We start from the raw sequence: 27,903 nt of genomic DNA, 5'->3' as shown, positions 1-27,903 counted from the left end.
AAAAACCTGATTCCCCGCTCCATCCCCCCCCCCCCCCCGTTTTCTGTTTTCTTTTTGGTGTTAATAAAGTCATCCTTCTATTTTGTTAATGGTAGAATTATTCTGCAAGCGATTTTAAGAAAGTGTTTGTGCAATGTTCAGGGTAATACCAAGACAGTTTAGATGGCGCAGTCACACGGGAGTCTCATCTGTCTAAATTAGGATCCTTTTTTAAAATGGATCCTACGTTTGGTGTCAGGGTTCCCCAAGGGAACCTTTTATGGATAGGTAGGCAGCTCTTCCTATCAGTGCTCTTTTGTGGGAACAATGGTCTGAAACCCTGCGAGTGACACTCATGGGAAGGAGAGGCTTCAAGCCAATCAGCCTTCAGCCTCCACATCTCCTTCTTCCATCCCCAAGTCTTCCCTGCCAAGAATGGGCCAGGCTGAAGAAGGTTCACCTCCTTATGAGCTAGGAAGAGTGACTTGCATATTCATGGCTGTATCCCGTGTTTGGGATCCCTGCCTAGGAGCATGCCCAGTGGTGAGGGTGTCTGGTGGCTCACCTCCAAGTCCCTTCAGCCCCCCTCCTTGCTCCCTTTTTCCTCCAGCCCTGGCTCATTTCCACCTGGGACAGGTGTCCTTGGAGGGAGGTGGGAGCCAGAGCAGCATCCAATCAGATTATTTTGGAGCAAGTGTTGGCCTCTCTTCCGTGGTCCCTTCTGGACTGGTCACTTGGGCATCAGTCTAGTAAGATAAAGAGAACAGTAATTTTTGGCTGCCAGGCCCATGCCTCCCTAAGGGCAAATGTCCCAATTTTGATGGCCAGTGGTTAGGGAAGTAGGAATTCCTGACCAGCAGCCAGCAATGTGAAGCCTCCTGATATTTGTTTCCACCCATCTTTGATTGGCTACCCTTGCTGAGAACAAGCTGACATTTGTGGGTGCTGTGGGGAAGTATTCCGGCTGTGCAGAGCCACTGGAATGGTGTATCTTACAGACAGATGTGAGAGGGTGAACCCTCTTACAGCAGACTCTTTGATTTTAGGTGAGAGGACGTGAGAGGGTAAATCCTTGAACCCCGCAGTCTTATTTCCTGCTCTGACGTCCCTGCAAACCAGCCCAAGGGGTAACCGTAAGCGGATGCCTGTATGGCTGCCTTACTGATGCCACGCAGGTAATGAATTAATGACCTGTCTTCTTGTCCTGCCTCTCTCTTCTTTGCTCCACCTTCTGGTCTCTCACCTGTCGTGCTGTTTGAGCCTGGCCCAGCTGTTAATTAAGTTCTGGGTGTCCTCTTTGCTAGTTCTCCTGGGCCTCCAGTGCACAGGGCAGTAGACTCGCCTTTGTGCTTCTTGCAAAGTTAGAGCCTTGCAAGTGGGATCTGCCTTAGCTCTGTGCCCTCTTGTTGACTTGGTAGAATCTCTTGGTGGTGACTTTTAGGGTAGGATGAGGGGCTGTGCATGAACTTGTATGAAACTCTGTGACTTGCTGGGACAGGGGTTTGCAGAGAAAAGGAAGATGAGAAAATGATCCTCCCCCTCTTCTCTTTCCCCTTTCTTCCTTCCCTCCCTCCCTCCCTCCTTCCTTTCCTTTCCTTCCTTCTTCCCTTCCTCCCTCCCTCCCTTCCCTCCTTCTTCTTTTCCTCCTTCCCTCCCTCCCTCCCTCAATTCCATCCTCTTAGCCTTTCATTCCTGTGTCTGCTTCTATCATTTCCCACCTAAGCAGATTATGACTCAAGTCTTAACTAGAAAGATAGAAAACCATTTTGTTCCAAAGTAAATTCGCTTTTGTGAACTATTTGAATGGCTCAGAGTTGTCTTGAGGGCAGGCAGTACCCTTTAAACTAGCCTGCGCCAAACCTTGGCATACAAAAGCTTGTGTGGAATTGCCACTTTCCAAGAGTCCTGTGTGTGGCTCTTGAGGGCAGTGGCTTGACTGTTTTTATGACTGATGATCTCTTAAGGCACCAGGCTGGGGCCTGACCTGCGGTGCAGCCTGAGCAGGACCTTTGCCTGAATCCACAGTAGTGATGATTCAAAGGGCTTTTAATCAGTTGCTTGAATGGCCTGGTGCTGGGTGCTCTGTGATTTGGAAGAGTGAATGGACACATAAGATGCTCTGTTTCAGGAGACAATGAGTGTAGCAACTGTCTTGAAAATGCCACGAGATAGAGGGAGGCACAGTGCAACCTGCCTGGGGAGAGAGGTATGGGCAGCGTGGTTTCCTGCAGGAGAGGGTATTTCTGGAACATCGGATGCTCCAGCTCTCAGGGGCTCTGTGGAGATGCGCTGTGGAATACAAATGTCCATTCCTGCCAAGCACAATACCATCTCCGTAGACAAATGTCAGATAAGATTTCTGTGAACGAAGACAATGAGCAGACTGGGGAATGGAAATCCATTTGAAGTCAAGGGGAGTGATTGAATTGGATGGCCTCTGACTCCCGTATCTAGTTTTAGGGTTTGTGAAAAAGAGGGACAGGAAGCATGGCCAGAGGACTTGCTGTCAGCTTGTGAGATGGCATGTCGTAGGACTATTCCATGACAATATCTACCGTGGCACGCCTGGCAATTCCGTTTGTAAGCCAGATTGAGGTCCTGGTCTGATTATACCTTTATCCCCACTCCACTTACTTTTGCACTTCATGTGAGTAATGGTCGTGGTTAAAGGTCAAAGGTTAGCAAACTTCCGTTGCATTGAGCCTAAGAGTAAATATTTTCAGCTTTGTAAGCTGTGTGATCAATGTTGCAACTGCCTAAACCTTGCCCTTGAAGTTGAAGGCATCTTTAGACAGTATGTAAACAAATGGGGTGTTGTGTTCCTATGGAACTGTGTACACAGATACCTCATGGGACTGTAGTGTGCCAGCCCCCGGCAAGCATAAGAACTGTCACAGGGGACACTGTGACATTGTCTATTGCCTGTCTCCCTGTGGTCCATAGCCACCCATGCACACATAGCCTGTCTTGGTGAGGTGAGCCGAGAGAAACCGATTGGGAATGGACTTTTCTTGAATCCCCACACTGTGTGTTTGGACTCGCTCTGCTGTGCACCCCTGCCTTTTGAAGTTCCCCTCTCTTCTGTGTGAAGGAAGACCCTGCTTTCATGGCCCTGTAGTTTGGGGCTGCTGCCCCGCCTCTTTGCCCTTCTATTGGGAAAGCAAAAATGTGGATTGCTGTTCTGTCACTGCTGTGTTTCCACTCCCTACAGAGAATCCTAATTTAGAAATTATCCCAAGCTAATGACCTCCATTGACTTACCATCAACTTGCCATGTCAGTTTTAAAAGGCCTTCAGCCTCTACGGGAAGGGCAGAGGAAGGGCCCCACACCTATTATTACTATGCCTATAGTGACACAAGGCATGAGCACAGCCCTTGCCTCTAGTCCAGCTGAAGGACTCTTCAGGGACCGCTTGGGGTGGGGAGGGTGGTGGGTCCAGATGTCTTTTATAGACCTGGCAGAGTGATCACGACAGCCTCCTCCTTTCTGCCTCCATATCTGCTGCAGGAACAAAGGCATGAGGACTCGACTGGGGTGCCTGTCACACAAATCGGACTCTTGCAGCGACTTCACAGCCATTCTTCCCGACAAACCCAACCGTGCTCTCAAGTGAGTGGTGTGGCCGCCTTGCATTCCTGGGTACCCACACTGGGGATGTCTCTGGGACCTTTTGTCTTTAGTGAGTTTTTGAGCAGATAAACCACAAGACGATACACTCTGGTCTCTTGGCAGCTCCTTTCCTACCCCTGCACGAGAGTGACAGGAAGGCATAGCTCGGTGACATCAGGCGGGAACCCTCATCCTCCTGAGAAACAGTATTGCCATCAATGTCCAAAGCTGTGGGTGGGGAAGTACAGTTCTTTATTCTACTTGCTTGCCCATCTATGCTCTCAATTTGGAAATAAACATCCAAAGTTATTCTAAAAATGCGCTTAGATTCAGACTGCCCAGATTCTGCACCTCGTCTGTGCAGACACTGTATTCAATGATGTCACAGATGTCACCTTGTTTCAACCTCACTCACCTCTGAAAGGGGCATCGTTGTCTCCATTCCAAGAGGTGAAGATTTGAGGGGGACAGTAAGAGGTAAGCTGAGCCTCTTTTATCTCCAGACTAGCCCCGTCCCTTCACCCCATCACCCTGACATCTCCAAATTACATAGCTCTATCTACTTTTATTGTTCAGACCAAGAGTAATATACGGGATTCTCTGAATTCCCATCCAGGGTGATTCTTTTCTCTCGTATTGGGGGACAAAACCCAGAACCTCATTCGTGCTAGGTAAGCACTTTGCCACTCAGCTATTGCCCCCCCCCACCCCCACTTAGCGATTTCCCTAACTATTACTTGAAAAGTACCGATTTACAGCAGTAGAATCACAGAGACCCAGGTATGGCATGCATTCGCTCTCCGCTAATCTGAGGAGTCCTGGGCAAATCTGAGGGGTGGCTGGGGGAGAGGAGATGTCAGAAATACTCAGAGAGATGCTGTTGCTTCCTAGGAGACTCTCCACAGAAGAAGCGACGAGGTGGGCAGATTCCTTCGATGTGCTTCTCTCTCATAAGTGTAAGTAGAAATCAGGTCACATCATGTTGGAGCAAATCATCCATGTGGCAAAATATGCAGCGAACACCTCCTGGGCTCAGTACACTCTGCTGAGACCCCAGCCCTCTATAATCCTGTACGCAGCAGGAGGAGCAAAGAGACAAGAAAACAGGCATTTTTAATGTAGTGGGATTAAACCCTTCTTTCCTGTTTTCTATATTCAAACCATAGAGGCCCAAGGCTCTCAGTCATTATTTTATATTACATTACATTATGCTATGTTACTTTTTTTACTTATCAGATCTGTGTTCTCACTGTTGACCCGTCTTTGTTATTAGATATTTGGATAGGCACAGTGGAGGGCCAGGAAGGTAGCTCAGTGGTTGAATACTTTCCTAATGTCTGTGAGGCTCTGGGTTCAATCCTCTTCGATCTTCTTTTTGAGATAGGGTGTTTTATAACTTAGGCTGGCCTCAAATGCGTTAGAAAGCCAAGCATAGCCTTGAACTGGGCTTCTCCTGCTTTCACCCACCACCTTCCAAGCACTGGGCTTACAGGTGTGTCTTACTGTGACTGGCCAATCAGCAATGTTAACGAGACAGAAGTCAGCGTGGGTAATGGGAGTTATGGACCGACCTGAATGAGAAGAACCAGGCTAGATCTCACACAGGGGAATTGACCCTTTTCCTCCAAGTCACTGGGCTACTTAGTCAAGTGAGTATTCTGTGTATTTTAGCAATCCCTTGGATGGGCAGAATTTCACTCTTTATCTCAAGGGATGATGATCTCAGCTGTATTGTGCCCCCACTTCCTGGCTAGAATACGGCTTTGCCCTCCCTCCCTCCTCCTCTTCTATTTCCTCTCTGTTCAGCTGTCGTGTCTTTTGTTTCCTGCAAAGGCAGGAAGAGTTGTGCATATTGCAGTGTTTAGAGGGCAGTTTATCATTACTCAACGCTTCAGCTCTTTTTTTTTTTTTTTTCTCATGAGCAAGTCCAAATTTGTTGGGCTTTGAAATCCCTGCGGCATTAAGCGCATGGAAGTGGCAGAGCAGGGGCGGGAAGCAGAGAGGGGGTGTTATGAGGAGACAGGAAGGTTGCAGACAGACATTCGGTGTTCCTCCTCAATTCGTCACGTCAGTGTGAGATCTGGGAGCAGAAGGGCTGCTTGCATTTTGCTGTGTTGTTCCTATTTAATCGGGGGATGTGTTTCTGGACAATTAAGTTGAAGGCTGTGGGTAGGATTCAGATCTGGGCTTTCACTGTCAACCTGTCTTGGTTATAGATACTTGGGCAGTCATGGTGGAGTCCCTTGGTTTTCAGCAGATGCCATTAAATGTGATTTTACTTGTCCAGGTTTGGGAAGGTGGCTCGGGGGTTCAGTACCTGCCTAGCATGGGGGAGGCTCCAGGTTCAATCCTCAGCATTGTGTCATCGTCAACATCATCATCACAATCATCAGAAAACAAGAAGTGATTTGGCTTTTAATTTGATGACATTGCTTCCTCTGACTTTGCCTCTTGTTGTTAATAAACAAATCAACAAATACTTCATGCATGGAGGGGATATGCAAGTATGCATTTGCGTGTACGTGAACCTGTGTGCACAGGTGTGTGTGCGTACATTTGTGCATGTATGAAGAGGCCAGAGGTTGCTGTCAGGTATCATCTTCTACCATTCTCTACTTTATTTATAATATCTATCTATCTATCTATCTATCTATCTATCTATCTATCTACCTACCTACCTACCTATCATCTATCTATCTATCTATCTATCTATCTATCTATCTACCTACCTATCTATCTATCTATCATCTATCTATCTATCATCTATCTATCTATCTATCATCTATCTATCTATCTATCATCTATCTATCTATCTATCATCTATCTATCTATCTAGTGTATGGGAGGATATGGGCTCATGCATGCCTCAGTGTACCTGGTGAGGTCAGCAGATAACTTCTAGAAGTTGGTTCTCTGCTTCTACTGTGAGGGTCTTGAAGGTTGAATTCAAGTGTCAGGCTTGGTTGCAAATGCCCTTCCCTGCTGAGCCATTTTGTCAGCTATCCACCTTATTTTATTGAGATGGTTTTTCAATAAACTCGGGGCCTACCAATTAGGCCGGGCTAGCTGGTCAAGGAGTTCTAGGAACCTTCCAGTCTCTCCTTTCCAGGAGCACGCACATCACACTTGTCTATGTGGGTGCTGGGGATCCAAATCCAGGTCTTCATGAAGGCACCACAAACGCGTTGCCAACTGAGCCATCTCTCCAGCTAAACAAATTCTTTTGAATAGATTTTAAAATAAACTGCAATATCTAAGAATAAGTGCATACTATAAAAAATTGTGACTTTGGTATTCCATGGAATCTACTTAGGCAGGAAAATAATTCAGTGTGGGGATACAGCATATGTACCAAACCGTCATGCCCCAATAGCAAGCCCACATAGTGAATTTGCCAAGGTAGTGACATATATACGATACTTAGAATTAGATGATAATGCTTTCCTAAAAACCAGGTTATTGATTATTTTTTGGGAGTCCTATTCTGGAAACAAGTATCGCTGTCATTTTATATCTTCTGGCTGGCTTTGATTCAAGGTCATCCTAAAGTTTGGTTTCTATTTCAGCTTCACATTGATTCACTCAGTTCAAATCCCTGAGGCGGTTTCCTCATTCTAAAATGGGGTTAGAGATGCCTGCTTGTTCGCTACCTCCTGCAGACAGGAAACCAAACAAGTGGACACATCCAGAACTCTGGGCTCTTTACTTAAGATGCAATGCAATGACACCGTGGGTTCTTTTCTTTTAAATGATACATTTATTTATTAAATGCAAAAATGAATACCTTGACAATGAATTTTGTATCCAGTTGTTAACATTAAGTCAGGGTGAGATCTAGAGATTCAGTTTTATTTGCTTGATTCTGTGACTCTTGAATCTGCAGCTGTTTGGTCCTCCTGTCACGGAAGCGGTTCCCAGAATGCTGTAACATTCCCCCAAGATGGGAATCCCGATAACGGGTCACAGCTGGCACCAATTTGCTAATTTGTCAAAGTACTACCAAAAAAAAAAAAAACCCCAAACAAACAAACAAACAAACACACAGGCTTTTTGAACTCTGAAGTTCTTTCTCTAACCCTTCTTAGAGTCTGAGGTTCTGCTTTTATTTCTGTTTAATACAGAAATAAAAAACCCATGGCATGAGAGTTCTTAGGAAGGAAAGGGTATTTAGGGTCACTGGTAGAGGAACTTGAAGCTTTTAGGATTTGGGTGTCTATTCCCCTGTGAGGGCTGCAAAGCAGTAGGAACCCAGGCCACCTTAAAAGATGCTGACAATGTTCTAAGAGTCTAATTAAGTTGGGTTGGTACCACGAGTCAGTCAGGCCTGATTAAACTTCTCCAGTGGGATTTCACATGTGCCTGTCCTTGACAGCACTAATGGGATGTGTGCAGAGCTTCTGATTAAGACACGTGCTACCCCAAGGAGTAAGAGTACAGAGTTCCTGAATGACTGAGACCCAACTGTGGGTGTTAGTCTAGAACCCGTTCTTCTGTCGTTCTTCACACCGAGGTATCTGTCCTTCCCAGCTTTTTTTCATTTCGTGGGACCAGGTAATCATTTTTTCCCCATCCTCGACCTCTGGAGCATCTTTGCTGCCCTTGATCTGCTGCTGCTCTGGATGCTTATTTAATTATTTCTCAAAGATGTGCTTATTCACTATGCACAGATTCTGTGCAGCTGCGGAGGTAGGGGGAGCACAAGCGAAAGAAGCTGCGGTCTGTCTCTGGTGGAGAATGAAGGTCTTTGAGAAGTCAGGTGAGCTCACAGATAAGGCAAGGAGAAAACTAGTGCTCTTATCACACAGCAGACGGGCTGAGAATTGCAAATGGAATTCTGACTTTCACTGCTGCTCTCCTCAGTGTCAGAAGTCCTATTGGTCAGGGAGGACAGTTTCCAGCAGTCAAGGAACAGGCTTGTGGATGCTGAAGCGCAGAATATTAGCTGGTAGTCAGATCTATGGGCCTGATTTTGTTCCCGGTTTACTCTTGGATGGTTAGGTGACCTTCACAGAAACCTCGGCTATTTAGGAAATCAGATTCCTCACTTGTCCCACAAAGGAGCTGGAGCAGGAGGTGACAGAGTCTGGATTTAGTTCTACCTTTGTCTCTGAGTGCTCTCTGGAGCAGATGTGAGGCTAGGTGATAGCCAATCACCTGTGGCAGGTGGTTTGCCTAGGCACTGCCAGGAGGGTTATTATGTAAGAGAGCTTTTCAGCTGAAATGGCTCCAGCAGCCAGAAGGGGGACCAAAGCACCTGTGTTCTTTCTTTCGCGCACTACATGGGCTCAAATCTCAGGCAAAAGAAGGCAATTTTGCTATCTTCAAAACCCTAGAATTAAAAAAAATATGGTGGAAAATATTTAGAGTTGTCTTTATTTCCCGTTGTATTTGTTTACAGATGAGTGCGTAGGAAAAGCTCTCATGGAGGCCTGAGAGCTAATCACTTGCTAAGTGCTTTTCTTAGAAGCTAACAAACGCAACTGAAATTGACACTGCTGATGGCTTCATTAGCTAGAAGGATGTCTAATAGGTGCTCATTTGGAAGCTTTTCCCTGTTCATCCAATTACAATTAGACTCGATATCTGAATCGTGCATGTAGTCTGCCCTGAAGGGTGATGTGAGCGTGTGTGTGTGTGTCTGTGTGTGTGTCTGTGTGTGTGGTGTGTCTGTGTGTGTGTGTCTGTGTGTGTCTGTGTGTCTCTGTGTGTGTGGTGTGTCTGTGTGTGTCTTTCTGTGTGTGTGTGTCTGTGTGTATCTGTGTGTGTGTATGTGTGTTCGCATGCCCAGAAGCCTTTCTGCACTGAAGCTTACACCCAACAGAACCGAGCCTCCTAATTTGTGGGAGATCCCCTAGGCAGCTGGGATACAGCAAAAACAGTATGCTTATCTTTTGTTTTATTTTTCATGAAGTTCAGACATGCGCTTGTTTGTCCTGCTTTTAGAGGGATATTTAGCCCTGAGCTCTGAAGAAATATTCTCTTTCTGCTTTTCCCTCCCTCTTTCTCTGTCCTCCCTCCCTCCCTCCCTCCCTCCCTCCCTCCCTCCCTCCCTCCCTCCCTCCCTCCCTCCCTCCCTCCCTCCCTCTCTGTCCTCTTCTCCCCACCCCTTTTCATTCTGTTTACCTCCTCCTTTTGTCTTTGTCTTGCTCTTGCATCCTTCCTACCTTTGGTCCCCACTCAACTTTGGACATAGAAGTTGAGTTACAGTTTTAAGTATACCTTCAGGCTGTATGTTTCTCCCCCCCCCCCCGACTTTTTATACTCGCTCCCATCTGGACCACCCAGCAGTTCCCTCTGGGCACTGAATGTGGCAGGCACTCTTGTTTGATAGTTTGTGTGGAACCTGGAGAAAGGCTTCTGTTTACTTGGCCCCATGGGGCCCAGGGAATGCTCGGTTAGGGGAAATGGGCCACTGAGAGTCCTTTCACAATCAGGGCATTGCCTGTCTCTGCAAACCAAGACCAGTGGAGAAGACTTCACTGTCTAAAACGTAACCCCCTTCAGACGATGGCTGAGATATAAAAACATGATAAGTTGAACTGGTCACACAGCAACTAAGCAAAAGATCCCAAACAAACCATCATATAGAAACTAAATGCCCAGCTTGTGTAACACTCGAGATTATTCTTCTAAGTGATCTTTAACTCTGGAACAAATAGGCTTCCACTTAGCATCCAGCTCTCCCCATATGCTGTCTCTAAGCCAGAAAAGTCTAGAAATGTCTTATTTAAAGTGTGAACCAAGGAAGGTGGCAGCAGCCCTTGAGGGAGTTTGCAAGAAATGGACATTGTGGGATCTTATCTGAGACCTGGGGTCAGAGTTCCTGGGGCTTGAGACTGGGGTGTGTTTTCCCCACAAGTTTTTCAGGAATGGGGAGCCACATGGAGGCACCAGAAGCTGTTTTCAAGCACAACTGTGCAAAACAGGAAAGGCCAGAGTTCTGGTGGGGCGGGTGGCCTAGGCTTTTGGAGAAACAGTATTTTGTATTGCATGGAGGGCCTCAAGTCCTCGGGCAGCACCCTTTCATGGCATATTAGTGTCACGGATTCCACGTGTGTGGTGTGAAGGTTTTCACAGGTAGGGGGAGAAAAAGGAGAAGAAAAAGAAAACAAACACACAAGCAAACAAAAATGTGTCTTTGGGTGTTGCAAAAGAACGGAGGCCGAGTTAGAGACAGATATGTGAAGTAGAGCTGGACGGGAAAGACACGTCTGCGTTTCCTTGTCCTGATGTCAACACTGCTGTATGCTGTACCTGGGAACATAGGGGCTGCGCTTATCCTTGCTGGGAGGGCTACAGGGCTATAGGCAGCTCGTAAGTGCGTGTAGCTGTACGAGCTCCCAGCACCTCATTCTGTCACTTTTCCGCGATGTGACCCTATGCCAATCACCTGCTATCAATGAATGTCACTTCCCCTCCTCTGTGAAAGGAGACTGATGTGCGGTGCAGGAACCCAATGCGGTTACTGTCCCAAATGCTGAGTGGGGTGACTGGAGCATGGGGGGACTGGATGAGGGATAGCTGCTTTGCTATTTTTGCTTTAACACATTAACTTCCCCAAGAAAATATGCATTTTGTGCATCCCGTGTGTGTGCCTGAGCTAATGTGAGCTTCCTAATCCCACAGACAGCTTGAAGCCACAGATCAGGGAAGCGTGAGAGACCCCAGGGATGTTTTCCCTTACTCAACCCCTTCAGTTCCTGAGCTTTTGGGATCCTCTCAGGTCTTCCTACCCACCTCCCTTGATGAATGTAGGAGAATCCGCTGAGAGTGTGGTTTTGAAAAACCTAGTAGGTAAAATAGGATGTGTTCTCTGCTTTGAGAGTCCTGGCAATACCCTTCTATTCAATTCAACTGAGAAATATTCTTTCATACTGAATTTGGAGATCTTTTAGGCTATGAACTAGTATCTGGGAGGGTTATAGAACTTCTTTATTGGGGATAAGAGCTCTGGGATAGCCCAGGGTCTCCTTCCTTCTGCTCCCGTATCTTAGGACTAGGAAGCCGCATAGCCTCAGAAGTCACTGCCTCTTCGTGTCCTGGATAGGGTGTCTTCACAGTGTCTCTCAGGTCCTTTCTGACACACAGACTTACAGTCCTACTATAATACGCTACCCTGATATACTGTCACACACACACACACACACACACACACACACACACATGAGTTTATATGTACGAGTAGAGATCATTTAAGGAAATGTGGGACATAATTAGCCACATATTGCTTGCCACTAAATATAAGTGGTAATAGTTTGTTCCTGGAGTAAAATCCCTACATAAGCCTTGATTAGACATAGTAATTTGCTTCAGAACCTTTTATCTCCCAGGTGACACAGAGGAAGATGCTGCCCTCACTACAGAATTCATATCGGTGGCCTGTTTCTGAGTCAAACAGGACTTGGCTCACCTTGGCTTGTAGGAACATTTTTCTGTTCCTGTCTTCTGCTTAACTGGGGGTCCTAGTCACTGGGTTATTTTCTCCCATTGATCAGGAATGCATGAGGGGGCTAGTCTTTGAGAGGGCCCTTTGGTAAACACAGAGTTTTCAGATATTTTTTTTCCTGGTCCTTTTGTGTTTTCCCAAGCCTGGGAACCGAGCGAGGCTCAGGTCCACCCTCGATGCCAGCTAAATCAGGCCTGCTGGACCTTGAACTGTTACCTAAGCCACCCTCCCTGCTGCACCAGCTGCACCGCTCATTCATAGTGACCCAATTTCTCCCCTTATGTAAGCACTCTGCATGAAAGAACCCGAGAGAGAAAGCCAGCAGCGGCAGCATGTGCGGCCATGGCATGTTCTTGGAGGTTCTGCGGCTGTTCAAAAGGACGCCAATATCCTGCCCACTGTTCCAGGAATCCTGAACACATGCTTGTCCCCTCCTGCTGCTGGCTAGGCACCAGTCTCAAAAACTTTAGGCTGTTTTCAGAGCCTTGACTCCTGGGAGGGTTCTCCAAAGAAAACCCAGGTGAAATACAAATACAATGACTAGAAGGAAAAGCCCCGCCCCCACACCCCCCTCCTATTCTCCTGAACTGTGCACTGCCGGTCCACTGCCTTTAAGTGGCCAGGACTGCATTTGGCATTACACATTGAGTTCTTGATCATGATCCCACCAGAACATGGAAATAGCACTCATTAACATGCATCAAGCACTCTCTGTTTACCAGTCAGGGTCTGCATGTCACTCGTGTGTATGAACTCATCACGTGCCCCTCAGCCCTGCGGAGGAGGAGCTGGTGGTACCTGCATTTCACAGTTGCGACATCCGAAGAGCAGAGAGGCCATACCTCTCCACACACTAGCTCATACCTGGTCAGAGCCAGGACACCATAGCCTCAGGGGTTGGAGACAAGTTGCCCCTGATGTGTGGGAGCTCAGGGGTAAGGTTCTGGGGGCGGGGTTCTGGACCAGAGCTGCAGTCTTCCACGGTTAGTGTGCAGAGTACATCAGCGGCACTGCGAAGGCAAACAAGGCCACCCCTAGAGATAACAGCAGATGCTGCCGAGCTGCTCAGCCATAAACCAACGCTCTGCATTTGGAAAAAACAAAAAACTACAGTTTGTGGACAAACAGAAGGCAGAGAAGAGGGTCCTGCTGGAGGGAAAGTGAATGATGGACAGATAGGGGAGAAAAATGGTAACAGACAAGAGGCAGGAGAGGGGCTGGGGAAACGTGCCGAGGAACAGAAGAAAAGCTTGCTGGGAAGAGGCTCAGCAGGGAGAAAAGAAGCGAAGGAGAAGACACATGTCTGACTGCATCTGTCCCCCAGTAATTTACTCTCCGGGTCACCTCAGCGAGAGGTGCAGACCAGGCCTGGAGCAAGTTAGTGGTCTACACCAAGGCTGGGGCTGCCTCCAGCCATCTGCTCCCGGCAGGAGGCGGAGCTCCAGCAGCAGCGGAGCTCCTCCTCCCTCACAACCTCTATTGTTTCAGGGTGGAACTTCTCTTAGCCCAGGGACCCTCAATAGCCCGCCTGCCTGGACGCCTGCTCTGGGAGCCTTAGAAAAGGGTAGGGGGAGGCTGTGGCCAAGAGGAGTGGGTGAGCTGAGAAGAAGGGCTGAAGGCAGGTGCAGACGGGCACGCTTTTGTGATTGTTGTTGAAGCATCTTTGCTGCAATCTGTTCTTGTTGCTTTTCAGGTCCAGATACCAGGAGAGTCCATGGGAACGGGGCCGTTCTCTCCCTTTTCCTGGCCCCTCAAGCTCTCCCTTGGAATCTCTGACAATTTCAAAGTGCCTTGTTCCCTCTGATCTCACCCTGAACTGCAGGCAGCCAATCGGTTTGAAGCTTGAGAGAGCACAGTATATTTCTTAGGACGCTTGTGGTCCTCAGCTAAAGGCTGGGAAAGCAGCCTGGAAAGGCACAATGGCATGTTGAGAACTGGTTAGCCCTCTGGCAAGGGGAGAACCGCTAGAGATGGGCTGACAGTCCATGCTGCAGGATGGAAGGAATTTAGGTAGATTCCAGGTTCTTGGTGCTACCTAATAGGCTCAGTTCTCACCATGGAAAAGGTGATGGGAGGTGTCCTCCAGCTGGACAAGCCCCAAGTCTGCGAGCCAAATGGCACCTTTGCAGGGTTGTGACACACATATGCTCAGTATGTTTGCCTGACTGGGGTTGCCATTTATCTCCACTTTGGAGAAAGTGATTGTTAGATTGGGAAGAGTGGCCTCTGAGGTCACCCAGATGTGTAGGCAAATCTGTTTTGCTTCCTTTTCTGACTCAGTGAGCACAGGCAATTCTATCAGATCTCACATTGCTTTGGTAAAGCAAGCCTCACTAAGGGCTAGCACTATTGACTGTTCCTAATGAGTACTAGGCATTTTTGAGTGAATTGCTTCATTTGATCTGCTAATAGTTCAATATAGTGAGTCCTGGCATGAACTTCATTTTGTAGACAAAATTTCCATCTTGTGCTTCAAGATGGTGGGGTACTTTTCTAAGGTCACATGGGATTCAAAACCAGAGCCCATGTTCTCTCTCTCTCTCTGCATATGTGTGTAAATGCACATGCACATGTGTGCGCACATGCAATAGGAGGTCATGTGTCTTTGGTCAGAAGCCATCCACCTTGCCTTTTGAAACAGAATCTCTCATTGACATAGAACTTATCTAATAGGCTGGGCCGACTGGCCCAGCTTTTTGTTCTGCTTTACAAAGAGTCTGAGGGCCCGAACTCAGGTCCCTACTCTTGTGCAGCAAGCACTTCATAGATGGAACCATCTCTCTAGTCCAAGAACCCCTTCTGAACTGCACTGATGTGATGAGACATTGGGTTCATGAAGATAAGATGACCAGGCCTGGAGTCCTCCCTGTGTGGCAGTGATGGTGTCACGGATGGGGACAAGGTGAAGTGATGGAATCAGGAGCAGAACGCGGTGTCTTAGTTAGGGTTTTATTGCTATGTAGAGACACCATGACCATGGCAACTCTTATAAAGGAAAACATGTCATTTGGGTGCTCCCTTACAGTTTCAGAGGTTCAGTCCTTTATCATCATGGCAGGGAGCATGATGGCGTGCAGGCAGACGTGACGCTGGAGCAAAGAGTGCTACATCTTGATTCAGAGGCAACACAAAGTCGAACTGGCAGCCACACTGAGGGAAGCTTGAGTAAAAGAGACAATAAAGCCCACCCCACAGTGACACACTTCCTCCAACAAGGCCACATCTCCCAATAGTGCCAGCCCCTTTGGGGGTTGTTTTCTTTTAGTTGGCTAAGTGTCACGTCTGTTGAGGACGGGTCTAAGCTGGGGTGGAACAGAGCAATAACTCTACCTGAGAAAGGTCTTCCAGTCTATTCCTTCCTTCCACAGTGAGGATGATGAGACCAGCCGAGCTGGATGTGCCGCGCAAGCTCATGCAGAGTGTAGGTGTGGCTGTGCTTGGAATTGGCGTTCTCAAGTGAGGATAGGCTTGGTGATCTTTGGCAGGCACACATATACTAATGGTGTCTTCTTCTTTATTTTAGATCTGTTTTGTTTTATGTATATGAATGTTTGCCTTCATGTATGTGTGCTCATCACATGTGTGTCTGGTACCCTAAGAAGTCAGAAATGGAAGTCTGATCTTCTAGAACTGGAGTTACTACAGGTGTTTGCAAGCCACCATGTAGATCACTGGTGGGAATCAAACCTAGGTCCTCAACTAGAGCAACAAGTGCTCTCAACTGCTAAGCCATCTCTGCAGCCCCCTAATGTTTACTTCTTAACTTGGCGTTCTTGTCACTAACTAATCACATGACTATGGCAAGTTATTTACCTTCCCCAACCTTTGTTTTTCTTTCTTCTCAAGTGGTAAAAAAAAAAAAAAAAAAAAAAAATCAAGATCTATGCCATGGATTTACCATGAAGGAAAAAAAATCTGTAAGGTTCAGAAAGAACTTGCTGTGACCAAGTAAGCACCCAGCAAATGCCTGTAGGGAGTATTCTAAAATGTGTATCCTGACTTCGGCCTTGTTTTTAAACTCCTTTGGCTCTTCTGCCTTTCTTCGTTCTAACTGCCAGCTCCAAAATTGCTGCTCTCTAAGGTCAGGTTATTCGGCAGCCTGGACTGAATGGTTCACTCTGAAGGATGGATCTATCCCCAAACTGAAAGTTCTTGTGCCCTTCTTTGTGCATGGAAACTGTCTCCAGGAACCAATGCCCAAGCCTTCAGGGTTGTTTCTCTTTCCTGTTACGCATTCACTTTTCCCAAGGTAGCCGACTATTCTGAATCTCTTCCTCTCTCCTGGTGTCTCCCCTATAACACAGGCTGCACTTATGATGACATAATCCATTATTTGACATTATTCCCTAATGCTTGTTACATTAGACTGGCTGGAAAGTTCTGTGAGGTGGTGCTTTTATAGGATTTATTTGCCACAGCTCAAAGCCTAGTACTTGAGTGTAGCCTCATTCCCCAAATTAATAAAGAGCAAGGCTGTCCTGTTTGATGCATCTCAACTGCGTCCCATCGCTGGCTGTTTCTGTCTTCATACCCCTGTTCCGTTTGTTTACACTCATCCTTAAGGAAGAAAAGCTCCCCCACTTCTTCTCAGTCTCTCTCTAAAATCTGCCTTCCCTAATACCAGCCTATATACACCTCTGGAAAGATCTTGTTCTCCCTTTATCCCTCTTTTCCTTCCTATATACACCTCTGGAAAGATCTTGTTCTCCCTTTATCCCTCTTTTCCTTCCTATATACACCTCTGGAAAGATCTTGTTCTCCCTTTATCCCTCTTTTCCTTCCTATATACACCTCTGGAAAGATCTCGCTTTGGAATCAGGTGGACCTGGTAAGGAATCTTAGTTCTTACAAGCTATGCAGTTGATCCATTTATTCAAGTTCTCTAAATTTTAGCTTATGTTTGCTTTTCCCCTTCCTCTTCTCTCAACTCCTCCTTTCTTTTACTCTCTCCTCCTCTTACCTCCTTTAGTTCAGGCTGGTCTCGAACTCACCATGTAGCTGAGCATGACATTGACCTGATTGTTCCGCCTCCACCTCTCTTGTGTTTACGGGATTACAGGCGGGTACCACCCCATCTAGTCTAAGGCATTGCTGGAGAAGATATGCTGTGAATGAATGAAGAAATGCTATTACTGATCAGCATTGTGGTGCAGAGAAATTCAGTGGGGGGTTGTAGATCTTAGACTAAAAGCCTGAGATACAGTAAGTAAAGTTCTGTGGCCCAACTCCTAATAAATAAAAATAAAAACTCTGCCTTTCATAGCCCCGTCACCTCCCATGACTGCTACCAGATGGGAATCCTGTTTCTTCCCCCTGTAAAACAGAGGCTGCCCTGTGCTCTCCCTCAGTCGTCCCTCTCTCTCACCATCTCTCTGTGCTCAGGCCACTTTGTCCACCTTTCAAGCCTTTCTTGAACTCCCTCTTCCTCAACACATCTTTTCTGACCATACCAACATTTAAATATACTCAAAGCCATCTTGAAAACAAAGAGAAACTTTGGTCTCATGGTTCCCTTTAGCTATGCGGTGTGCTCTCCCTCTGTTGCCAGACATATCTGAGCGAATGCTTCCCACTTCCTCTTCTCCATTCACTGCTGTCCCTACCACAGCACACAGCTGATGCAATACGATCAGCCACCTCACACTTCTGATGTCATGACTTCCCTGCCGTGTGAGGCCAAACCCAAGTGGACCCTTCCTTAGGATGCCTTTGCCAGATACTTTGCAAATAAGCAATAAGAAAAGGAACCAATATGCCATCAAAAGGTAGATTGAGATGAAGAGAAGAAAATGTTGGAGGGAGAGAATTTGTTGGAGGAGGGGCCGCTTGTTTGTTCCTGGCTGCTTAGCCCCAAAATAGTCACATAGAAACTGTTTTAATTAAGTCACTGCTTGACCCATTAGCTCTAATTTCCTATTGGCTAACTCTTACATCTTAATTTAACCCATCTCCATTAATCTGTGCACCACCATGAGGCTGTGACCTACCAGCAAAATTTCAGTACATCTGTCTTCAGCTACAGCTCCATGGCTTCTCTCTGACTCCGCCCTTCTTTCTCCCAGCATTCAGTTTAGTTTTCCCCACCTCACTCTGTTCCCTACAGCTCTGCTATAGGCCCAAATCAGTTCCTTTATTAACCAATGATATTCACAGCATACAGAGGGGAACCCCACATCAGGAAAATGTGCAGGAGCTGCATCACACCTCTGACACTGTTCACACTGATAGTTGTGTCCAATAGATTTTCTTGGCAGGTATTGCCCACAGCAGCCACTTTCTCCTCTGTGTGGCACGCTCTCTCTCCCAGCCTTTTGCAGTGCTATGCAAGTTCCTCATCTCTCTGGCTCTTTCACTGGTCTCTCTGTGTGTGTCTGTCTGAAAGGCAGGCCCGGTAAATTTGATCTATTTTCCTATTAACAACCGATCTTTCTAAAGCGTTTTCCCAATACTCTAACAAGTGTCTTTAAAGCTCTCGCCTTTGTGCGCATGCCTGTCTTCCTGCCACCATCTTCTCCATTACCCCCTTCCTCCTTTCATGCTGCTTCCTTCGCCTTCACTTCCCCCAGCAGTTGAGGAGCTTCTCCTTGCAGGCCTTTCTTCTCTCCTCAGACTTGGCTCAGGTGCTGACCTTGGGTCCCTTCTTGGCACCTCGTCCTTTCCTGTCATATGACTCACTCACCACAGCGTAATCGTCACAATTATGTCTTCTTCGTCTCAATCTACCTTTTGATGGCATATTGGTCACTTTCCTTATTGCTGAACAAAGTATTTGGCAAAGGCATCTTAAGGAAGGGTCTGTTTGGGCTTATGGTTTGAGGGCATAGCCTAGCATGGTGGGGAAGTCATGACGTCAGAAGGGTGAGGTGGCTGATCACGTTGCATCCTTACTCAGGAAGCAAACAGAGACAACTGCTCATGCTGAGTCCACAGCATACCTCATTGTGTCTGCTCTCTGCCCCTGGTGGAACGGCTGGGTCACCCAGCAGGGTGAACACACGATCAATAAAAATACAAAAAAAATGTTATTCCAGTGATCTGGGAGTTAATGACCTTACTCTGTAATGCTGTGTGTTGTAGGAACGAGGCCAGGCAAGTTCTCTGAAAGCTGGGAGGAGGAGAGCCACATCAGGGTGTAAACTTTTTGAGTTGGAGGGGAGGTCTGTGCCTTAGAGAACTGGGGCTGTACAGACTTCTCCTAAGCAGAGCTATTGCCGATACAGGGAGGAAAGCGGAAATGTACCATTCCTTATCTGCAGCTACATTTACTGGATTCTCAAACACCTGTTTTTGTTTAGAGGACAACAAAGCAGCAAACTTGAATTCTCCCATTTAAGGAATTTAGTTCCCTCTGGCTTAAAAAGAGTCACAGGCTCTGCTGAGTCACATCCCAGCTGCCTGAGATCAGTGGTTCTCAACCTGTGAGTCTTGGCCCTTTCACAGGGGTCACCCAAGACACCCAGAAAACACCTATATTTACATATGATTCATAACAGCAAGATTACAGTTATGAAGTAACAATGAAAATCATGTTATGGTTTGGGGTCCCCACAACATGGGGGTCACAGCTTTAGGAAGGCTGAGAACCACTGGGCTAGATAAATGTGCAGTTGGAGTCTCCCATGTTCACCTCTTTCTCTGGCTGCAGTGGGAAGTGTGTAAGGATGAGGTAAATACCACACAACTCTGCCCATCTGTGGCAAGTAGATCTTTTTGAGGTGCAGAGTGGTACCTGGGGGCTGTGAAGAACAGGGAGGAAGGGAGGAAGAGAGGGACCTGAAGGGTTGATCAGAAGGTGTAGTTATGAAAGAGCAAGAAGTTCTGGGGTGTAAGGACACAGCAGGGTGACTGCATATAACAATGTATTATCCAGTCAGAAAGGATGGCTCACACTTGTAATTCCAACACTTTCGAAGGTGAGGCAGGAGAACTGCCATGAGTTTGAGGCTGGTATGGGAGCATAGTAGGTTCCAGGTCAGCCTGAGCTAAAAAGGGGAGACTCCCTCTCTAAACCAAAACAAAACAAATATGTTATACATTTTTAAAAGTTAAAAGTATTTTGAAAAATTTACCACCAAGAAAGGGTATTTAAATGTTTGATTTAAATATTATACAATGTATAGAGCAAGTATTATCTCATTATCATCTATAATTTCCATGTTCTTATGCTCAGTTAAAATAATTTTATTAAGAAAAATTAATCTCAGCCAGGCGGTAGTGGCGTACCCCTTTAATCCAGCACTCAGGAGGCAGAGGCAGGTGGATCTCTATGAGTTTGAGGCCAGCCTGGTCTATAGACTGTGTTCCAGGACAGACTCCAAAGCTACACAGAGAAACCCTGTCTCAAAAAACCAGTCATCATCATCATCATCATCATCATCCCTTCAGGGAAAAATATGGGGGCATATGGGGAGACTCTGTGCTCCTTGGGGCTTCCTGTATCCACTGTAGGTCTCTGCTCAGAGTCCTTCCTTGCTGACCCACCCTTCTGGGTTCTCAAGGTCATTGATGCTGCCTTCCCACCTAACCTCTGCTTGTAAACAGTGTCTCCTGGTGCACACACTTGTAAACAAATCTGAGTTTACTGCAGAGCAGTATGGGGAAACATTCATGTCTGCTCCGTGGGGAACTTGAGAGCATAGAATATGGGAGGGGCCCCAAAGAGAGCACCTACAGCGTGCTAATGGGCAGTGATTTTATGATGGTTCTCTGATGTATCCCATCCAACTTTTGTCTGTAGCTTGGGCCACAGGCAGCATCTTGAAGAGAACAGTCTGAAATCCATATCCAACCGTGTGAGTGATTCTCAGGCCTGCCCATTGCCACTCACCATTCATCTCTTGGATTCCTGGCTTGCTGTGTTCCTGCTGTTTTCTTGAAGGGGTTTGACCTATGTCTGCGTGGGCATGGGAGGTAGCCAGAACCTCTCTCCTCTCTCTGGAACCTAAATCATGTTACGCCTTCCTTCTCTGGCACAGGAAGATTTTTGTTTCCATCCTGCCTAGTGTGACGGAGCCTTACATTACATTTTGCTTTCTCCACTGGCTATGTCGTGGCTGGTGGCACTGTGACTTTCCAATGCAGTGAACAATGGTGTCCCTTTAGCACGGAAACCTCCAGGATGGGATGATAAATCGCAAAGCTACCTTCTTTTCCTTAAGCACTTTAAGGCAGCCCGCCATGCTTAAATCTGTGATTCAAAGCTTAGCTCTGGGAGCCCCAGGGAAATGCTGTTTTTTCTCTAGTCTCGGTTGTAGCTTTTACCACTATTGTTCTAGTGTGGACACTGAAACACCTACTTAGGGCAAGGCATGGTGGTAGCCCCAGCACTCAGGAGGATGGCAAGTTTGAGGAAAGCCTAGGCTACAATGTAATAAGTCTCTGTCTAAATGAATAAATATAAACAAAAGAAAGCAAAGATGTAAAATGATTTTTTATTAGGAGAAATAAAAAATGTTTTAGAATAAACATTTTAGAGCCAGTGAGATGGCTCAGTGGGTGAAGGCGCTTGTAGTACAAACCCAAGGACCTAAGTTCCATCCCCAGAACCCACATAACAGTGGTCTGACTACCACATGACACATTACCCCCACACATATCATACAAACACACATAGCAATAATGATAATAATAAAAACATTAAAAATAAAAGCTTAAAATCACATGGCACCACCAGTCCACCGAGTCGCCTTGGCTAGTGCCCTCTCCTGGTATATACCAGTGATTACCAGATGCCCGTGTCATCGATGACAGAATTATAAAGTGCTGGTGCCTGGGAGACAGCTTAGTAGGTAAGACTGCTTTCTTGGCAAGGTTGACAGCCTGAGTTCAAATGCCCAGCACTCACGTTACAGGTCTGGCCTGACCGCACACGCCTTGTAGTGTTAGAATTGGTGAGGAGAGACACCTGATTCCTGAGAGCCTAAATGAACTTCAGCTTCAATGAGAGACCCTTTCTCAAGACACCCAGCCTCCTGTTCTGGCCCCAGTATGCCCATTCACAGGTGTGTTCACCAGCACACTCAGGTGTATGCAGCACACCCACACATCCCCCCCACCCCCCCCCACACAAAGAGAGCAAGGGGGGTGGTTGAGCTAGGATTAGTTGTGCAAGCCTGAGCTAGGATTAGTTGTGCAAGCCTGAGCTAGGATTAGTTGTGCAAGCCTGAGCTAGGATTAGTTGTGCAAGCCTGAGCTAGGATTAGTTGTGTAAGCCTGAGCTAGGATTAGTTGTGCAAGCCTGAGCTAGGATTAGTTGTGCAAGCCTGAGCTAGGATTAGTTGTGCAAGCCTGAGCTAGGATTAGTTGTGCAAGCCTGAGCTAGGATTAGTTGTGCAAGCCTGTCCTTTCAGTCAGGCCTCACTCAGAAGGCTGAGGCAAGATTACGAGTTTGAGCCCTGCTTGGGCTATGGAGTTAAATTAAAGGCCAGCAACAAAGTAGCAAGGAAGAAAAATGCCACACACCTCAGTGGTAGATTACTCGCATAGTATACTAGAGGATTTGGTTTAATACCCAGTACCAAAAATGGTAACACGAATTTTACAAAAATAATAATAATAATAATAAAAATGGTCATTGAATCATTTTTTCCCCTCCAGTTTGGCACTGTATTCTAGGGTGCTGTTCACTTTGGGGACCCTTTCTGGAAAGCTGTCATTGTCATTACACCCAGAGTTAGAACAGCTGACTGCAAACTTTTTCAAATAAAGCACGGTTGGAAGCGCAGCCTATACTAGCTGTCCTTTCCCGCCCCGCCCATCGGTGTGGCTGAAAGCACTGCTTGGCAGTGCTGTGACGCTGACTAGTAAGAGGAAAGATTGGATTAACCATTAGATAAATAGGCAGAAAGATTATAATCAACCTCAATTAAAGCCTATACTCTGGGTCAGCGAGAGGTTTAGCAGGTAAATGCACCTCTTTCACCAAGCCTGAGGACCTGAGGACCATCTCCAGGACCCACACGGGAAAGGAGAGAACTGAATCATGCAAGTCGTCTTTTGACCTACACACACACACATATACACATGCACACACATGCACACACATACACACATGCACACATGTGCACACACATACACACATGCACACATGTGCACACACATGCACACATGCACACACATGTACACACATGCACACATACATGCACACACATACACACATATACACACATGCAGGCACACACGCACATACACATGCACACATACACACATGCACACACATACACACATGCACAAACATACATACACATGCACACACATGTGTAATTTTAAAAACTTTTTAAAAATCTAATTTGATTGGCAAATTTCAAAGCAAAACCGAATAGACACCAAATACATGTCCTCAAGGGTTTTCTAAAAGACACAGAGAGTGCTATCTATCCTTGCAAAAGACTGTATTATGGGCTAAACTTCTGTTGGATGTGTTTCTGATAGCAGAAAAGGGTTGGCCCGAGACATCTATTTTCCTGTCCAGCTTGTCTTACAATGGCCCATGTTTTCTCTCTGGTGTGGACTTGGCTTAGGGCAGAGAATGAACAGTGCCTCTCACCTTGGCCTGAAGAGCAATACAGGCTTACCTGCAGACTTGGAGCTCGGCCAGCTCTGCATCAGTGGACGGCAGAGTTTGTCAGAAGTGACCGAGCATACCCACTACTGTCGTTACGACGGGATTTTAAACACTTCATTCTGATACTTCACGCTGGTCCTTGGACAAGAAGCACGGCTTGCTCTGAGGGTAGCTATGCGTCATGGGTGGGGAGGGCAGCAGATTTGGACAGTGAAGGCAACATCACAATAGTGCCGTTTCTCCTTCATCTGCAGTCTTTGGACTCAAGCTTCTTCCTCCCTGTCTGCTTTTTCACCTCTTCTCTGCATCCGTAGATGGGGTGGCGGCCTTCCGTGCCTTCTTGAAGACAGAGTTCAGCGAGGAGAACCTGGAGTTCTGGCTGGCCTGCGAGGAGTTCAAGAAGACCAGGTCGACTGCAAAGCTGGTCTCCAAGGCCCACAGGATCTTTGAGGAGTTCGTGGATGTGCAGGCCCCACGGGAGGTGTGTTGGGCATGGCAACTGTCCCCTGAGGTCTTGGAGGGCATCTGAGCCAGGTCCCCAGGATTTCCTCCCGCCCCAGTGGGCCCCCCAACTCTGGTGGAGCAGATGAGAAAGGGGTAGCTTTGGAGGGGTAAAAAGGAGCCGCATTAGGAGTGTCTTTGCTGTCTGCCCGACACGTGTTACCCAGGCTGTGTTGCCGCAATGATTTCACAAGGGTAAATCCCCTGGAGCCCGCGTCTGTTTTCCTAGTAAAAGCAGCACAGGGGCCGCTGAAATAACTCACTGAGTAAAGACACCTGCTGCCAAGCCCGACGACCTGAGTTTGATCTCTAAACCCACGTGATAGAGGAGAGAAATGATTCGTGCGAATTGTCCTCTGACCTGTCCCCTAACAGACATGCAATAAAAAGCTTTTAAGGGCAGCATAGCGAAAGGGAGTAAGAACCCTCTTTTAAAGGATTTTGCTAGCCGTCTCAGTCCTGCCACTATGTGCGACCATCCTGACTTCATTCAACCTCCCTGAGTCTCATCTTCCCCAGTGTAAGAAAGGATAATGCCACGCACCTTTCAAGGCAACTCAAGTGTTAGAGATAATGCTCCTACTGAGTGTTTGCCGTTGCTCATCAATGGATATTTATAGTCACTTTTATGCCGTATTATAATTATGTATAAGTGTTCTGAGTTTTAATACGGTGTGTCCCTAGGAAGGGTTTAACCCATGAATGGTTTGCTATCTGTATTTAGGTGCAACTTTGACTTGGGTTGTGAGATCTTTACAAGCTGGGTAGAATGCTATTGGCCCCTAATGGTGACATATAGAGAGATGTATGCTTACTGGGGTCTGTCTATATTGGGCATCCATTGACCTTGGTGGTTAAGATGAGAGGGAAAGTTTAGGAGAACCTTCATTAACAACTGGCTTGAAACTCAACTTACTGTGGTATGAAGATTCTTGATTAGGATTTGTTGATTTGAGGATTATTGCCATGGTTCTGGTACTTATCCACCTGCTTTAGATAAGCTTTGTAGTCTCTCTTTCTTTATTATTATTATTATTATTATTATTATTATTGAGACATAGTCTCTTTACAGGACACTGGCTGTCCTGGACCTCACTATGCAGACCAGGCTGTCCTCAAACTCACAGAGATCCCCCTGCCTCTGCCTTCTAAGTGCTGGGATTAAAAGCATATGTCACCAAACCCAGCTGGTCTCTCTTCTCTTCACTCACCTTATTTTCAATTTAAGACTGTTTGGACTTCAGACTCCTGCTGGAATCCCAAGGAACAAACCCCATAAAATCAGTTTGAGAAGTATCCATGATCCTAAAGTTGTGAAATACAGCCCGCTATTGGCGGTTGTTCCGTAGGTTGGGCCCACTGTCTAGTAGGTGCCTTGGCCTACAGAGATCTGTGACCTTGCTCCTTCTGTTTGTATCTCCAGGTGAATATTGATTTCCAGACCCGAGAAGCGACAAGGAAGAACATGCAGGAACCATCCCTGACTTGTTTTGACCAAGCGCAGGGCAAAGTACACAGCCTCATGGAGAAAGACTCTTACCCCAGGTTCCTGAGGTCCAAAATGTACTTAGATCTGCTGTCCCAAAGCCAGAGAAGGCTCAGTTAGACCTCAGATGGGGGACTCTTGGAAGTCATTGGCTTTCCCTTCCCCTTGCTGCCAAGACCATATTCTAATGTGAAACGCCATAAGTGTTCAAAGGCGCTGGGGCTTGAGATGGGAGGCTGGGGGTGACCAGGGAATGAAGGGCTGTTCCAAAGTATGACCCAGCTTCTGGAGCTGGGACGCTCTTCCATTTACCCAGATTTATGTTTTGGTTAGAGGTAGCAGCGCTGCTGACATCCATCTCTGGGTGGGCCAGTACCTGGCCCTTCATACGCCTTCCGTCATCTCCACTGAGAAGGCAGATTCACTGTGCCGGGCTATTTGTAAATAATGCAAACGCAGTTCCCATCACCTCCACACCATGCCCTCTCCAGCAGGATTCCTGATCTTCACCTGGTCCTTTACCCAAGGGAGGAGTAGCTAGAAGACTCAGGTTCTCACTTGGAATTTGCGGTCACAAATCGGTGATTTAATCTGAGTACCAGGACCTCACAGTTTAGAGGAGAGGTCTCTTGGAAATTTCAGATTTCTAGCACCATTGACAGGTGACCTCTGACAAAGGACATATTCCCAGGAGTTGACCTTGTCTTCCATCTCCGAAGGACCACTATGGGAGGAGTCTGGGGTCCCTGATTAGCCTAAGGAATTCAATGAACTTCCCTATACTTGCAGCTCTAGAGAGGGTCTTGGGAAACTCCCCCCATAACTTCTGAGTGGAGCTGTCCTTTTGAAAGAGAGACCTCGGGAATCTTCCCCAATTTATCGAGAACTTTTCTAGAAGCGGAGTGGCAAGGGAATGTAGCATCGGCGAACTTCTGTGCAGTGAGCCTCTGTAGAACCTGTCTGTTCCCTAGCGCATTCTGTGTCCTCACCTCCCCATGGCGTTACACATCCCTGATCTCTTAGGCTGAAAGACAGTTTGGCAAAGGGAGGTGAATTCCCACAGCATGACAGCTTTCCTAGTGCTCTCCTGCCACGCCACCTCCTCCTTCCATGCAGGCCATGTAACCACGATGGGGGAGAATGGGATCCTAGGCTGACACTCCCCTTGCAGCTTGTTTCCTGAGCACACTTCCTTAGAAAGGGTCCACTCTTGGCTATTGAGAAGTAGCTGCCTTCTTGGTCTCTGGCTTTTGGGACTAAACATGAACTGGGAAGATCACTGTGAATACCAGGCTGTGGAAACTTTCCTACAAGGCTAGTGTGGTACCCTGGGGTATCTTGGAAATGTACCGGGATACACTTTCTTGGAAGAGCCAGGAGCAGCACGGAATCTCTGCGGTTATCCAGGAAAAATCTGACCAGGAAACGGAAGACGAACCTGGAAGCTGCTGGTCTCTGGGTGGACTGGATCACAGAGAATGTGGCAGAGGCACTACTTGGGATAATCCACAGCTAGTCAACGTGGGTTCATGGAAGAACCACAAACTTTTCAGCTTGAGCGAATGAAATAGTCCATGGCCAGACTGCCCTGGATAGCAGGTGGAGGAAGGCTGGGCTGACACTCTGCTTTTGTGGGAACCTAGCCCTTCTGGGATAGTCTAGGGTTTGAATTCTGGTCTTGGAGAATCAATTCCTTCCTTGGTTGTAGTGGACAAGGCTAAGAAGGCCCTTGAGTCACATCGTGTTAGTGCCAACTGTCCTCCGAGTGGCACGGTGTCATCTGTGAGTGGGTGTTGGTGTCTGTGTGTGAACCTCAAGGAGAGATTAAAAAAAAATACCTGTTTCCTAGGCCCCACACTGAAGAGGCCCATGGCAGTGACAGTTAGTAAGAACTCTGAAGCTTCAGATGGCGTTCCTAGTTAGGTCAGAGAGATTCCCCCACCTTCTTAGCTAAAGCTGCCAGAGTTAATGTAATGATTAAATTCTCTAACAGGGTATTTTAAACATTGTTTACATATGAAATGTGCATCTGCTGCCAATGCTACTGTCCAGTATAAGGTGCATATAAATTGGACCTGCAGTGATGGAGATGTCCTGGAAGGGGCTTTCTCACCACTTGAGCTACCCCAATGCAAAAAAGCCCCACACACACTGTGTGGCACCCTCATTTGGGGCTAGAGTTCTTGCCAACTATTGGTGGAATGAAGGCTGCAGATGGTGATGTCACGACACCCCGGTGATGCCTTCCCACATGGGAGGTACAAAGGACCAAGTTTGGGTATCCTGAATTCTTTAGGTAGACAACGACACGTGAGTC

At 46.9% G+C, this 27,903-nt stretch overlaps 1 protein-coding gene across 2 annotated transcripts; it reads left to right on the top strand.

Moving 5' to 3' along the window:
* The first annotated feature begins 1,128 nt into the window (after nt 1-1,128).
* Nucleotides 1,129-27,584, top strand: Rgs8 (regulator of G protein signaling 8). 2 transcript variants are annotated; one of them, XM_038349858.1, is made up of 5 exons: nt 1,129-1,154; nt 3,489-3,590; nt 4,482-4,546; nt 23,914-24,080; nt 25,524-27,584. In XM_038349858.1, exons 1-5 carry the CDS (start codon nt 1,129-1,131, stop codon nt 25,704-25,706), a joined length of 543 nt encoding a protein of 180 aa, XP_038205786.1. In that variant the 3' UTR covers nt 25,707-27,584. The 2 variants fall into 2 exon arrangements, with proteins under 2 accessions (XP_038205786.1, XP_038205785.1); XM_038349857.1 differs by lacking the exons at nt 1,129-1,154; nt 3,489-3,590; nt 4,482-4,546 and adding an exon at nt 23,261-23,767.
* Nucleotides 27,585-27,903: the final 319 nt, after the last annotated feature.

The sequence above is a fragment of the Arvicola amphibius genome, chromosome 12, assembly GCF_903992535.2.
Source record: "Arvicola amphibius chromosome 12, mArvAmp1.2, whole genome shotgun sequence".
In the NCBI taxonomy this organism is placed as follows: domain Eukaryota; kingdom Metazoa; phylum Chordata; class Mammalia; order Rodentia; family Cricetidae; genus Arvicola; species Arvicola amphibius.
This window is presented reverse-complemented; position numbering and strand designations above follow the sequence as displayed.

Excerpts from the sequence above, each read along its gene's own strand:
- Rgs8 (XM_038349857.1), top strand. The coding sequence starts at position 23,518 with ATGGCCCATGTTTTCTCTCTGGTGTGGACTTGGCTTAGGGCAGAGAAT. Across the intron at positions 23,768-23,913 it reads AAGCACGGCTTGCTCTGAGG|ATGGGGTGGCGGCCTTCCGT; the intron begins GTAGCTATGCGT and ends CTGCATCCGTAG. Across the intron at positions 24,081-25,523 it reads ATGTGCAGGCCCCACGGGAG|GTGAATATTGATTTCCAGAC; the intron begins GTGTGTTGGGCA and ends TTGTATCTCCAG.